General features: G+C 39.5%; 1 protein-coding gene across 1 annotated transcript; it reads right to left on the bottom strand.

The window, feature by feature from the left end:
* Positions 1 to 2,669: 2,669 nt before the first annotated feature.
* On the bottom strand, positions 2,670 to 13,745 carry nubp1 (nucleotide binding protein 1 (MinD homolog, E. coli)). Its single transcript, XM_063904637.1, has 10 exons — positions 13,625 to 13,745; positions 12,620 to 12,724; positions 12,385 to 12,518; positions 11,222 to 11,290; positions 11,084 to 11,116; positions 8,438 to 8,528; positions 8,196 to 8,350; positions 6,095 to 6,205; positions 4,487 to 4,673; positions 2,670 to 4,053 (listed from the first exon to the last, which is right to left on the bottom strand). Exons 1-10 carry the CDS (start codon positions 13,653 to 13,655, stop codon positions 4,001 to 4,003), a joined length of 969 nt encoding a protein of 322 aa, XP_063760707.1. The 5' UTR covers positions 13,656 to 13,745; the 3' UTR covers positions 2,670 to 4,000.
* Positions 13,746 to 15,622: the final 1,877 nt, after the last annotated feature.

The following is a 15,622-nucleotide window of genomic DNA, read 5'->3' as shown; positions in this document are numbered from 1 at the left end:
TAGATGATTGACTTGTTTTACAAAATGATACAATGATTTTTATCCAGGAGGCATGACCATTGAAGAGGGAGGTGTTTGTGCGGTTGAAGGGGAGGTGCATTCGAGGAATTGTTTCACTTTCTCTGTGGGAATACATGTGAGAGGGACTTTAAATTATTAGGAAGTGATGCTAGTTTATCCCTTCGTAAGAGATTTTCTTCAGATTCAGCTTTTTTACATTTATCAGTCTTTCTTACGAATTCACCAGTTTCTTCAGCATTGCCAATTGTGCTTTCAAACTATCTGTAACATAAAAAATAGGCCTAGATTGCCCATACATGATTTTAACACAATATACATAAATACAGTAAAGCCATTTATTTTTTTGAATAACAGTGTGCAATCGTTATTGAAGCTTTCACTTAATGTTTCATAATCCTGATCAAGGTTGAATTCACACAGGCTCATAACTCAGGTTTGGTGTGTTATTGTTTGACTGATTAAGGGACTTTTGCTGCAGGTTACAAAATTGCAGAACTCGTTTGTTTATTTCCTTTATTTCATGTTCAGCCTGTGGTGATAACATGCCTTTCGTCGTTCAGTTTTGATCAAGGCTAAAGGCCAAACAAAAAGGGCTGGTGACCATCAGTATGAGGAAAGACGATTTATAAAAGCGGAAGACACTGCTGCTTTGATATTTAGCCAGTTAACCATTGATTCACTGTTTTATACAGTCATTGACTGCTAATACGTTGTTAGGGGCTGCAAGGGATCTAGAGTAGGTATTTGTTTCCACTAAGGAAGGGGTGTCAACACTTTTTTCACTGAGGGTCACATAGAGAAAACTATACGAAGAGCTGGGCCCCTCACTACAGGGTTAGGGTTGATAACATGTAGGTCAATTACCCTGATACTTGTATATGCTTACATCACAGCTTTCCATAGGGTTTCATTTATTTTGTTATATTAAAGTGTTCGCAGCTCAATCCTGAAAACAGAAGCCTCAGATTGCTTATAATAAGGGGAAATATGTAGGGTATATTTAAAGATTGTTATGTAAATGCATTTTTAGTTTTTTAAAAATCAACAAAGATTTGATAGAAAATGTTTTAAACTTGAACTGAATTTATTTGTAGGCTTATTAACACATGAATACTGCAGTTTAATATACGTTTAAATATACTGTATATCAAATAAGTACAATATAACAAAAACACAACTTTCAGGTGTGGGTCATATTCCATTATACTATTTGAATTTGCTCAGGGCCAATTCAAAATGAACAACGGGCCGCAGGTGGCCCCGGGCTGTAGTTTGGACACCCCTGCACTAGGTATTAGTTTATTGGTCTGTATTCATTCAAACATTTAAGCTAATAGTATTTTAAAACAGGACTCAAGACTAATGTCGTTTCAGGGGCAATATATAAAAGGGCTTCCCTGAGAAGCCTGCGGAATGGAAGTCATGTTATCTATACTTACTGTATACAGTATATCTATCACTTAGAAAATAACATACTGTATTTAACGGAGCACTGTCTGCAACAGAGCGCGTCAGGAGGAGGAACGCTACAGTTACTGTAGCCTAGCTGTTGGCAAGCATTGGGCAGCAGCAGTTGCGTAGCTAGGCCTATTTTAGGTGGGCTTCATCCCACCTAAAATGTTTTAAAGCCCACCCAAATAAAACATTTGAAATTTAAAAATAAAAAATAATGAAAAGGGCATTCACGTCTCATGCCCCTTTTTGAAGAATAACGTTTTTAAAATGACAATATTTCACTGTCATTGGTTGTGGTATTTTTTACACTTTGATTGATATATTTTTCATATTAGTGTTGAGAGTTGTTGTGCCCCCTCCACTTACCAAGACCACACAGATCTAGCATCTTAATTTTGCTCTCAAAGTGCACCAGATGCATGCAATTCACTTTCAAATTAAAAAAAAATCTGCCTGGGGGAGCATGGTAATACAATAACACACAATAAAAAGAGGCTCCAAAAATGTTTTACTGCTGGCATTAGCATGCACACAGCTCCACCTCACCTCCGGGCTACGCCCCTGGGCAGCAGAATCCAGAAACTAATTACTAACAGAGCTAATGGCGCTCACAGCTAATAGCGCTAATCAAGCAGCATTACGTGATAGCTTCTGTTCATAGGAACTTGGATCTTTAAACAGTGAACTGCAGTTTCATGCGACAACAACACAAGTTTAAAGTACAAGTTGAGCAATGATTGGTCGCTTAAGTACTTTGGTCTAGTTTGGTATTGCAGACACTTCTCATTAACCAATCTTTTGTCAGATGTGGCTTCTGAAGAGCACTGCAGAGGTACTTGTACCATGATAACAAAAACTACATATTGAATACAAAGTGCTTTACGCAAACTAAATATAAAACTACAAAAAAACATGAACCCGTATATAATCTGGATTATTCTAAATGACATCCTGTATCTTTTACTGTACAACACAATCATAAAGTCAAAGTGAACTTTCTCTCTGGGGTTTTAGCTGCTGTTTTGTTTGCAGGATGCAGATGTAGTTCACATGTGGTTTTTTTTTCACATGCGGAGGGAACAACGACCACGTTTCACGAAGTACACACAACTTATACACCCAACTGATTTGTGATTAAACCATAAGAGTTTTAAAATATTGATTTCTGTGATAGAAAAATCCTCACTAGTGAATTTCTGTTTAATCATTTATTTTATAAATCAGTTAAAGCAAATACATTACCTTAAACAATGCGTGTCCTAGACAGTTGCAAAACTATTTATTATCTAAAATACATTTGATTTTTTACTGTAATTCAGGACTGACTAATCCCCCATTTACTGGTCATTAACGAAAATGAATCATTTCAAACTGTACATTTTGCCTGCAACTTTTATATATGAATGTACAAATTGTACAGATCATGCACGATTTGGTCTGTGGCTCGGACTCGTTGGTGAGAGAGTTACGTTTCAATCCTCATATACACATATCTTAAACAATCCATGTAGATCTCCGGGATTCATACATCCACACTTTTTATTCACTAGCTATGCATGGAACAATGAAATCACACACTATGCTGATGACACTGTGCTTTGTATTTAGAAGACTTTGTTCTCGATAACAGTGAGGGCCGGTAGATGCACAAAATATCCTTTAAGGAATTGGTTAAATGTTTATGCTACAGCTTGATTTACTACATGACCAACGTTTTCACTTCGCCAAATAGCACCTCTTTTACTAGAGCACACTGTAAACTCACTGTATATTCAGTACCATAGGATGAATGCTACTTTTAAAAGGCAATTCAAAGTCTGGTGATCATTTGAAATGTTGTTTTTGTCGGCAACTTCTTGGTAAGGACGTTAAATAACAATACATTGATTGATAAAGGATTGCCTGTGTACACAAAGCATCATATAGCTTCCTCTCTGCTGCGCTGAAAGAGAACTCGCTTTGTCTGAGTACAAACACCATCTCAAACAAAGGTGTTTTGATCCTTAAATGGTCCCTATTAAATGCCGATATGTACTCCCGTTTCAGAAAGCTTTACAAAAAACTTCAGTGTCCATTTGTTATACATACACCTGTGCATCTTCAGTTTGAATCAATGGGCTTATCGCTCTGTGTCACATGATGCTGTGTTATACTGACGGTATTGACTGACAGAATAACCCATTGTGGATTTTGGTCTTTTTAATGTTTAACATTTGAACCCAAGTGCTTATTTAGACATCAGCACCCATTATAATAACACTTCTTTATATAAAATGTATTACAATGAGAACTACTCATTATTATACAACAATTAATCCTCATAATGGAATTGGCCAGCGCCTGCAGAATAAACCATCTGCACTGTAAGGTTGGAGCATCTCACAGAAGTGGCCTTTAATCATTTCAGCTTTGGTGTATTATGCACTAGTTTGTTCTTGTGTGTTTTTAATCATTTCTACCACAGTCTCATCATGGCACTGTCTCTGTGATGTGGTCCAATATGGCCGCCTCCATCAGAGTGGCTTCAGGTCGTGCTCTGCTCCTCTGTCACACGGTTGGAGCAGTAGTCCTGAATACCTGGAGGAAAGAGGAGAGGAGGGTGGTTTTGATGAACTTGAAGGAGAATTCCCAAGGATACAAAGAAAAACCTCTTGTAATTAAGTTCTGTGTCTATTTACTTTTTATTAACTGCCAATCGAAATCAATGCGATTCTTCCGTAACACGAACAAACACTTGACTCCTGCTCTTTGATTTCATGCTGTTAGTAGTTTTTAAATTTCCATTCCTCCTCCTTCCGCTTTTAATCGGCTGCTTCCCATTTTATGAGGTACCACTTCTTCTTTCATGACATTAAATCAGGAATTGTGACATGAAGTAATCCATCCAGTCATCAAGAATAACAAAGGACTTCGCTGGAAGCTGCGTACGACTTCCTTTCTTTAGAAAAATCTCTAATGTAAGGCCAAAATTGACGTCATATTTCTGTGTTGTTTAAATGGACACACTCACTCTGCACGATATTCAGGTAGACTTTAGCAGCGGGAGAGTCTGGTACTTCGTTGAGGAAAGACTTTCCCTCGTCGCAGCTTCGTGCTATCCTCGGGTCTAGAGGGACTTTCCCCAACAGCGGTAGATCCAGATCCGCACACATTTTCTCTGCACCCCCGCTGGTGGGAGGGAAAATCTGCGACGTGTTCTACAAGAGAGTGGACAAAGAAAACCCAAGTTAGGAATGCATATGCATCTTCTTTCGACCCTAAATGACATCAAATATATGGTAATTGAACATGCCGAGCTCAGGGATAGGAAAGTGGTAGTGAAGGGGCAAGATGTCAATCAAAACCCATTCGCGTTTTGCTACATCAATAATGAGATAAATAATTTCTACATTTGCTTTAGTTGGGAAAGCACACCAACATTGCTGTTAAGATCGCCACCTGATAGGGAACATAGGACACTATATAGTGTTTAACCCTCTTTTTAGTTTGTGAAGCGGTTTGTCACTTTGAAAGGCATTTCTTTCATCTTTTTGCAATTTTACCATTAACAAAACGTTCCCTGATGGTTTGTTCACACAGATAAAAAGACTAGATCTTAATGAAAGTAACATTTAAAAGGAAGGTTATGATATTATGAACTTATGATTAAACCCTGCTTTTTCCACTATCCTCCTCCTAAGAGACTGCAATGAAACCCGTAACCATATTAACTGCACACAAAATAAACTGGGACAGCCGTTTCCCTACAATGCATGACGAAATAGAAATTAAAATTCACTGACGAAAACTACAACAAATGTATTTTGTTGAGTAAAAGTCAAACAAATAAAATGATTAAACTTTGACGAAAAAGAATACACGCAATCAGAATCTGGTGTCAAAAATGTGCACTTATGCACACACACACACACACACACACAGATGTCATAAAGAGCTGACAACATCAAAGCACGAGGGGGGGTGGGGGCGAGACACCGGGATTTTTGGTCAACAGCATGAGTCAAGAACCACAAACACTGCATTTCCCATAATGCAACTCAAAGTCAAATTGGGGAACCATGATGATTTCCCTATGGTTAATTAGTCCAGTCTTGTCAGCCCAATCACTGAAATCTAATTGAACAACTGTCTGTAGGAAAGAGGGTGGTCTAGAGGCGTCTCACCACAAATACTATCTTAGGGGATAAAAATACTGAGAAGAAAAAAACGCCGCAGACATTAAGGATCAAAGAAACACACGCATATCTTGGTTGATTTGGTGCGCTGACTGTATGTGAGACACTGTGGGCTCATTCTGTGACTCTTTAACAGTCGTCGGGTCAACTGAGAACCGCATTAAAATGCTGGCTTGTGTTTTGACATAATTCAGACAGCAAGGAAAGCATTTAAACACCTTGATAGCACTTCCATTAAAGCACATTATAAAGCATTTTTAAAACTCCAAACTGGTTTGGCTGTAGCAGATGAGATGACAATGTGGTCAAGATGGTTTCCCCCACTGTTCCTCTTTGCTGTGAGCTTTCTGGAAAACTGTCTGCTTTTTGATATGATTCTGCGCCTCGATAGATTTGGTCTGACAAACTGTCTGCGTCGCTGCGTTTTTGCATCTGTCAGTGACCTTGCATGAAGGGCAGACGAAGCCACTCATGTTCTCCACCACTCCGATGATCGGCAGCTTGACCTTCTGACAGAACCGGATTTCCTTCCGCACATCCTGCAACGATACCTCCTACAGAGAGAAGCAGAAAGAGAGAAGTCGGAGAAAAAGTCATCGGTGAAAGCTAAAAGGTTTTCCCCTTCCCTAACAATTGCTATTGTGTTTGAGAAAAAAGCAGTGAGCTGCACCTACAGTAGATAAAAAGGGGTAGCGCTCTACTTTAATGTGCCAAAAATCAATGTACGTTGATACCACTACCCTGGCATCTGATAATAACAAGCGGGTTGTGTGTTTGGGCAATTCCCACGTTGTGTTTGGCCGTGCTTGGTTAAGTAAGGAATGAGGAAATGATTCCTGCAGTCTGACCTCATGCGACCGGGCCTGGTTTAGCAGGAAGTGATGGTATTTTTCACCAAGTATGGTTTGAGTTGTTGTTGACAACTTTTTTTAACCACAAAACTTATTTATCATGAGACATTTACTACAGGGGTAAGACAACAAGACCTGCTACAACATACAGCCAGCGCATTTGATTCGAAACTCATTCTATTTACAGTATAGACTTTGAGCTGGTCGGCTGTGTTGGGATTGGTCTACTGCTCAGATGTGCCGAATATGTCCCAACCCTAAGCCTAAACACAGACAAAGGAGTCCAATGGAGGCGGGGGACAGGTTAGGCTGTGGAATAGTGTGGTGCTTTGGGATTTTAGCCATTTTAGCCTTGCATAATAGGGCCTCCTAAACACAGAAATATGACATATACTTGTAAGTATGCTATTTGTTTTTAGCATACTTACAAGAAAGTAAATAATTAATAATAGCCAACTGTTAGCTTCGACTTGAAACAGTAGTATTTTTTCAACCCACTGTTTACAAACTGAAAACCTCTGCCAATGCGTGCAATAAAGGTCCCCTGTGCATTTCCACTTAAAGCACAAATAAAAAGTTCATGTCTGGGGCTTAGAACAGCTTATTATCTAAATACAATATATGTACGAGTCCTACTTTTATGTGTGTACTTAAGATTGGAATGTTAATGATTGCTCTGGCATAATACTTGCCTGGTTAGTATACACCCCCATCTAATGCTTAAGGTGTGTGTCCTTGGCCAAGCCAGAAGTTTTGTGTAACCAGGTGAAAGAACATGCCGACTGTAAAACCTTAAGTTACCTATCTTTTAGACAAGGATAGGTAAAGACGCTACTATTTTAGGCTCACTTACATTTCCCAGATTTATTTTCAAAAACCCACAACAGGTGGTAACTTGCTATATTCAGAGGTTGGTTTTTCTTGTAGGTGGACCAGACACGGCACTAACGGAGGGGTTTTCCAGTGCCGATGAAATCACACCCTTTACATGAAACACTTACTCTACATGTGGATTGCATAATGGACTGCTCAGGTCCATTATGCTCTGTTCTTCTATTTCGGGTTTCTTGCTTTGTGATTGCTAAATGTTTGCAAATTCTAGATAAAAGTTCTGTCTTTAAGGACATTTAAGAAAAATGCACATTGTCTAGAAAAGCATCATTGTTATATTGCTAGAAATATAGTTGTATGACAAAAAGGCTAAACTATTAAGTCTCTCCCTGGAGAATAGCACTCAGATGAATCATGCAAGGCGGTTGCAGCAATGTTGCGTTTTGAGTAAAGGGTATTATTATCTTACTTTCTGTCTTTTAATAGCACTAAGTGTCACTATCAATCATACTATAACTCTCTAGTTATGTGAAAATCGCCGGCTGAATGAACAATTCAAGCTTGTTGTTTATTCTAGGAAATGTAGGAACTAACCAACTGAAGTAGTCAAATCAGGTGTATTGAAAGCAGACGACATTTGAGGTTGGAATTTCCCTTTAAGCTGCCTTGACATGACCAGCGAGGCACGACTCTGTGCTGACGTTTTAATTCTCAGATCATCGATTGCCGTTGACCTTTGAAGCGCAGCAATCAGATAATGGCTGTATAAAAGCGGCACAGAATAGCGGAACAGGTAACCATAGACATGCCAAAAGGCTGTTTTCACCACTCTGGTTACCATGGTTGATAGCATGTGATGTACCTGCGGTGTGGTGATAATCACAGCTCCATCGATGTGGGTGGAGCTCAGGTACTGGACGATGGACAGGTGCTCGTCAGAGGTGCCGGGGGGCGTGTCCACGATGAGGTAATCCAGCTCCCCCCAGTCAACATCCCTCAAGAACTGCTTGATCATCCCTGATAGTAGACGAACATAAGACAGGTTATACTGGTGTGACATTTAGAAAATATTCAGACACTTTTGAGACACACTAACAGAAATACCGTTCTTCTTGGGTCCTCTCCAGATCACAGCATCATCGGGGCTATTGAGCAGGAAGCCAATAGACATGACAGCCAGGTTGTCATCCACGTACTGCAACATACAAATAACACAACAATTAATTATGATGTAAAAACAAAATGTAAACAAGGGTGAAAGTACAAATGTCCCTTGGAAGAGATTATTTAATTTGTAATACCCTTCCAACATAGATACAGCAGGTAAAACAAGTATTGAACACGTCACCATTTTTCTCAGTAACTATATTTCTAAAGGTGCTGTTGACATGACATTTTCATCAGATGTCGGTGGAATGACACAGGGAAGAAGTATTCAAGACACCAGCTGAAATGTATTTAATACTTCATACAAAAGCCCCTGTTGGTAAAGACAGCTTCATTTTCTATTGGATTCAAGTCAGCTGATTGGCTGGGCCATTCTAGCAGCTTTATTCTCTTTCTCTGAAACCAATTGAGAGTTTCCTTGGCTGTGTGTTTCGCATCATTGTCTTGTTGAAATGTCCACCCTCGTTTTATCTTCATCATCCTGGTAGACGGCACCAGATTTTTATCAAGAATGTCTGTTTCCATTCATCCTTCCTTCAATTATATGAAGTTTGCCAGTGGCGTTTGCTGAAAAACAGCCCCACACCCTGATGTTCCCACCTCCAAACTTCACTGTTGGTATGGTGTTTCTGGGGTGCTGTGCAGTGCCATTTGACCTCCATACATGGTGTGTATTATGGCATCCAAAGAGTTCAATTTTGGACTCGTCTGACCAGACTACATTCTCCCAGAATTTCACAGGCTTGTCTAAATGTTGTGCAGCAAACTTTAACCGAGCTTCAACATGCTTTCTCTTCAGCAATGGAGTCTTGCTTGGTGAGGGTGCATACAGGCCGTGGCGGTTGAGTGCATTACTTATTGTTTTCCTAGAAACAATTGTACCTGCTAATTCCAGGTCTTTCTGAAGGTCTCCACAAGTGGTCCTTGACTCTTGGACAACTCTTCTGATAATTCTTTTCACTCTTCAGTCAGAAATCTTGCGAGGAGCACCTGGTCGTGGCTGGTTTATGGTGAAATGATTTTCTTTCCACTTCAGGATTATGGCCCCAACAGTGCTGGAACATTCAGAACGTTTAGAAATCCTGCTGTACTCCTTCGTTGCCCTGGCGGTGTGTTTGGGATCATTGTCATGCTGAAAGACCCAGCCACGCTTCATCTTCAGTGCCCTTGCTGATGGAAGGAGGTTTTCACTCAAAACCTCACGATACATGGCCCCATTCATTCTTTCCTTTCCACGGATCAGTCGTCCTGGTCCCTTTGCAGAAAAACAGCCCCAAAGCATGATGTTTCCACCCCCATGCTTCACAGTAGGTATGGTGTTCTTTGGATGCAACTCTGCATTCTTTCTGTTCCAAACACGACGACTTGAGTTTTTACCAAAAAGTTCTATTTTGGTTTCATCTGACCATATGACATTCTCCCAATCCTCTTCTGGATCATCCAAATGCCCTCTAGCAAACTTCAGACGGGCCTGGACATGTACTGGCTTAAGCAGGGGGACACGTCTGGAACTGCAGGATTTAAGTCCCTGGCGGCGTAGTGTGTTACTGATGGTAGCCTCTGTTACTTTGGTCCCAGCTCTCTGCAGGTCATTCACTAGGTCCCCCCGTGTGGTTCTGGGATTTTTGCTCACCGTTCTTGTGATCATTTTGACCCCACGGGGTGAGATCTTGCGTGGAGCCCCAGATGGAGGGAGATTAGCAGTGGTCTTGTATGTCTTCCATTTTCTAATAATTGCTCCCACAGTTGATTTCTTCACACCAAGCTGCTTACCTATTGCAGATTCAGTTTTCCCAGCCTGGTGCAGGTCTACAATTTTGTCTCTGGTCTCCTTTGACAGCTCTTTGGTCTTGGCCATAGTGGAGTTTGGAGTATGACTGTTTGAGGTTGTGGACAGGTGCCATTAATACAGGTAACGAGTGGAGGACAGAGGAGCCTCTTAAAGAAGAAGTTACAGGTCTGTGAGAGCCAGAAATCTTGCTTGTTTGTAGGTGACCAAATACTTATTTTACCGAAGAATTTACAAATTAATTCATTACAAATCCTACAATGTGATTTCCTGGATTGTTTCCCCCATTCTGTCTCTCATAGTTGAAGTGTACCTATGATGAAAATTACAGGCCTCTCTCATCTCTTTTAAATGGGAGAACTTGCACAATGGGTGGCTGACTAAATACTTTTTTGCCCCACTGTATGATGAAACGTTCATGTCAACAGCACCTTTAGAAATATATTTACTGAGAAAAATGGTGACGTGTTCAAAACTTATTTTACCCCCTGTTTTTTAATACACAATTTAGCGTCATTTCATTATTTGATCTGTAGTAGAAGACTGTTATTAATTCTTAAGGGCTTGTTTGATTGTTTATTGTTTTTAGCTTAAATGTTGGTTGGGAAAATTATATTTTTTGTCTCACTTCTGTACATGATTGTTAATTAAATGAGTTTTCTATTTATGTTTGTTGTGTTTATGTGGATATAGTGAGTACATGTGTCTTTGACTGTATGTGTGGACCCCAGGAAAAGAAGCACATGCATTTATGAAATATGCAAAATGTGTGAAAGATTTAAGAATAGACTCACAACAGGAGACCAGCCTGAGCCACTCTGATGAACCTGTGCAAAAAAGAACAGATTATATACCTTACCAGAAATTACAGGTTATTTCATCGTTCGTCCTGTATGTGTGTGTTTGTGTAAAGATGTCTACCCTCATCTCACCTGTTCTCCCTCTAAGCCCATGATCCTAGGAATGGATGGACCGCAGATATCTACATCCAGCAGGGCGACCTGTAAACAGAGTTTGCCAGAGTTTTGTAATCCTGTGTGAAATGTCCACAAAAAGCATTGATGGTGAAGAAGCTGACCTCTTGAGATAAATACTAGAATAGCAGAGGAATTCAACTTTGAATACAGACAGAAGTATCACAGGAATATTCTATTGAGAAAAAGTCGTCTACAATCCGTTTTCCAGCATGGTTTACAGTTAGCTGTCTCCATATGAATTCAACACATTGCAGTTGAGCCATTGAGAAACAAATACTGAACAGAATGAAATGTAACCGTCGCTGACTAGAGCAGGTATGATCGAAACTGAACTACAGCTTGTATGGGTTAAAAATACAGCTGCATACTATATCGGATCTGATGGAGGTGTCAAATATGAACCAGACCATGCCTAACTAAGTACATGCTGTACATGTTACCTCAAAAATGTCCATCTCACCCATGTGATTCAGAGCAATGCAGACAAATTTAACTGTACGTGAAATCTGGAAATGATAGCAATGGAAATTGCATTTACCTTTCAATTTCCAAATTACACATTTTTTACTACAAGCTAAATAAAGATGTTTATTTATGTACAATACTATATCTGTCTCCCTACAATCTACTTCAGCAACAATAATCTGTCAAATAAATTATTTCCCAAGAAATGCGCAGAGGGAATAGTTCTTACTAGACCTTGAATACTTTTTTCTGTCATGAAAGTCACGTGCCTATATTGTCCTACTTGCATGTACTGGACCCACTTCTGCAATAATGTATTAGATTGCAACTAATTAAATAATATACATGAAACACCGTTATTTTGTCAGAAGAATTGTGTCAAATGACTTGAAGTGTAAAAGTCTGCTCTATTTTGAACCTAACGACCTTTCACCTCAGTTGCCCCAAGTCTGCAGTGACCTCTAGTGGCATTTAGTGGACTTGAGAAGAGAGAGATCTTGAACATTAAAAAAGGGTAACCATGACACAACTACCCTCAAAAAGAAGATAACTTCATTGATAGTCCAACGTTCGGTAGATTCAAGGTTTTGTTTACTATCAGGTGTTGGCTCTGTGGTTTCCACAGTAAACAAAGCAACAATACAAATATTTACCTCTTTTGTGTTGTCACTTGCCAGGGCGTGAGCCAGGTGAGCGCTGAATGTACTCTTCCCCACTCCTCCTTTTCCAGACAGCACGAGAATAATGTGTTTGACTGTCGACATCTTCGCTCCAATCTCTGCTATGGCTGGAAATAAAGGATGCAGAAGACTCTCAATACACAGAAATATTGGTTGTTTCAATGTAAATCATTCAAACTCAGAATATAATATGAAGATGCTGTCATACCGGGGTCGGGGGCCTTGGTGGCTCCAGAAGCACACACTTTCTGGTTGGGACAGCCCTCACATGACGACGTCTTTCCTGCCTGCTCACTTTCTGTACCCGGGCAGTCTGAAGGATAAAACACAGACCTGTTATCAGCATGTATTCTTTATTAAATCACCCTAAAATGATCAGAACCCAATTTATGTTTTGGTGCTGGAGGCTGCAGATAAATTCCAATCTATAGTTCAATTTATCATTTGAACCTCTTTAACCCCCTGCCTTCTTATGAAACTGTCATTTCAAACTTGGATAAAAGCAACAAGTCAAGTAAAGAAGCCAGAGTTACAAAAGAATCCATCAACTATAAAGGTAATTCTGTGGGAAATGTGTATAACATCTTGCACAATGAGTTATTATATAGTTACTACAGCTTCAAAAGTCATGAAGGTCATTTTTAACAACAATCCAAAAAGATGAAATGGAGAATAAAAAGGGTGTATGGAGTATCCAGATGCAGAACAAGGTTTAATAGGTTATGTTATCAGTGATTGTTGAGGTTGTGAACTGTGTCACGATGACTCAGCAACATTGAAGGTAGTGTTGATAGCTAAGAAAATACATTCAGTATTGTTTAAGTAGCACTGTGTATATTTTGTTCAGGCAATATTGATCAAATTCTGCAGAGGCATTAATCCGCTGACGCCAGTGTAATGGTTGTCACGTTTGCAACACCTGAGTAAGTGCGTCATTAAACTTCGTTATTTAAGAGAGGCGTGTTTAATTGTATCTTAAAGGAGATGGCAGTACCAATGGAAATACATTTTAATAACATTTGACATTAATACTACTCTGAAACACTATCGGAAATACTGCAACTGCTCGACTTTGCTGTCAACAGAGACGTTTTAAGAACTAAAAGCGAGACGTTCTTTAAATCCATCTCGACCTTATAGTAACGGCTATGTTACATCAAGCTGATCCACACAAACGTGTAAAAGTAATACATCATTTAAGTTTAAAACTCACGCTGCGGTGCATTATCTGGTACGTCGGCCATCGTTACACGAGTGTCCCCAGGTTAAAGTCTTCCCCAGTCAAAGGTTCCGCATACGCACAACAAGACCGCGCAGTGTGTACCTGTCAAATTATCCCGCAGGAAATGGAGAGGAATAAATGGTTTATTCATCATTGTTTATTCTATTCTTTATTATCTCTCTGTGCATTTCACCTATGCTAAGATAAATACAATTGTTGTTGTGGTGGTTTTGTGGATTATGTGCGAGATACAATAATTGATTTTTACAGCACTAGCCAACACCAAAGCAAATTCCTTGTATGTGAAACCCCTCAACCAACTCAATGGTATATCATACTGATTCTGAAGATTCCTCAAAAATAATTTAAGGAACACACTTCATATATAAGGGTTTTTGGTGCCAACTGTTTATGTCTCGGAGCCAAACAATGCCAGAGTGGTGTACTGTACAAGAACATTGCAAAACTGACTTATATTGGGCCAACATTTTAAGATAATTACCCTCGGAAAATAGGGTGATTTTTAAAGCTGAACATGACTAACTGTTTCCACTAGATTGTGCTGTTGTGTGAGTTATTTGTCATGCAACACTCATTCATTCTGATACACTTTTGTTTCCATGCAAATCATTCGTTGAGTAAATTGTAGAAGGTCCATATGAAACCTTCTTTTCCCACTATTTTCACCTTTATTTTGGGGTAATTCATATATTAGTCTCTGCCACACATTAATGAAGCTGCTTTTATTCCCATTTATTTGGACGTAAAGTATTTTCATAGGAAGTATTAAAGATTTACCATCCAATTAAACAGTATCGATTCTCTTGCTTCTTGATTTAGCATATTATATTTTAGAGTCTAATACTCTCATGTTTCGGATGGCCAATATAGTTGCCTGGTAATTAAGCGTTATAGAATGCTACACCATCTTTAGATTGTGGCCTTGTGAAATATATCTCCACCTGTCTATCCCCACTCTTTCTCACATTAGGAGCTCATACAACAGGTGTGCATGAGTGTGTATGTGTGGGTGTTTGTGGATCTCTGTATACCACAGTTGCTTCTGTCCAAACACATATAAACTTTGCGACTGTTTTATTGGCATAAGGGAAAGGTGATTGGTCGACAGACAGAGTATCATTTGTCTGGCTTTGCAATCAAAGAACAAGGAGAAGTTTGAGGTTAGTGTGTGTGTGTGTGTGTGTGTGTGTGTGTGTGTGTGTGTGTGTGTGTGTGTGTGTGTGTGTGTGTGTGTGTGTGTGTGTGTGTGTGTGTGTGTGTCCTTTCCTCAATTGTTTGCCCTGTAGAGAGTATGTAATATGATATTTTTCTTTGTGTAGGCGCATCTGTCCCTATCTGACAAACGGGTATGGTGTTGTCTCGGCACTGATTTGAAGACCCATCATCCAAAAAGCAAGGAAAACAATCTAACGGCATTTGACTTTTCTTTTCATTGCTGCCTTTTATGAACTCTAATAACGTTTCCTATCATACACTGCACTATAGATCTCTTTGCCTAAACTTTGTCTTAAAGTTTTAAATGTTTTAAAGCTCTTTGAACTGCATTGTGTGGAAATGTGCTGTAAAATAAATGTGCTTTGACTTGCCTTAAGTGGCAGATAGGAGAACCTTTTGTGAGGGACATTAAAAGAGAGATATTGACAGACACAGAAAGACATAAAGAAAGGGGTGCAGCAGAGAGAAAGAGAGTGAAGACAGGGATATCATGAGGTGTGTTATTTGTCCCTCGAGGCTACGTGAAAGTCTAAGCAGAGCCAAACTAAAGTACAGCCTGAGACTTTAGTTTGGGAGAGCAGTTTGTGAAATGGCTATAATTTTCTTCCTCTTTGCTTTTTCTCCCATGCCTTTCCACACCCTTTAATGGAAGTGCTTAAAAGGTTTGTGAATTGAGATAAAAGGCATTCAAAATCAACAACACTCTGTGCACAATGCTCTGCTAAATACATGGACAGGAAGAAAACAAGTTAT

The sequence above is a fragment of the Eleginops maclovinus genome, chromosome 16 (genome assembly GCF_036324505.1).
Source record: "Eleginops maclovinus isolate JMC-PN-2008 ecotype Puerto Natales chromosome 16, JC_Emac_rtc_rv5, whole genome shotgun sequence".
In the NCBI taxonomy this organism is placed as follows: Eukaryota; Metazoa; Chordata; class Actinopteri; order Perciformes; family Eleginopidae; genus Eleginops; species Eleginops maclovinus.
Note: the sequence above shows the minus strand (reverse complement) of the source record. Positions and strands in the feature narration are given on the sequence as shown.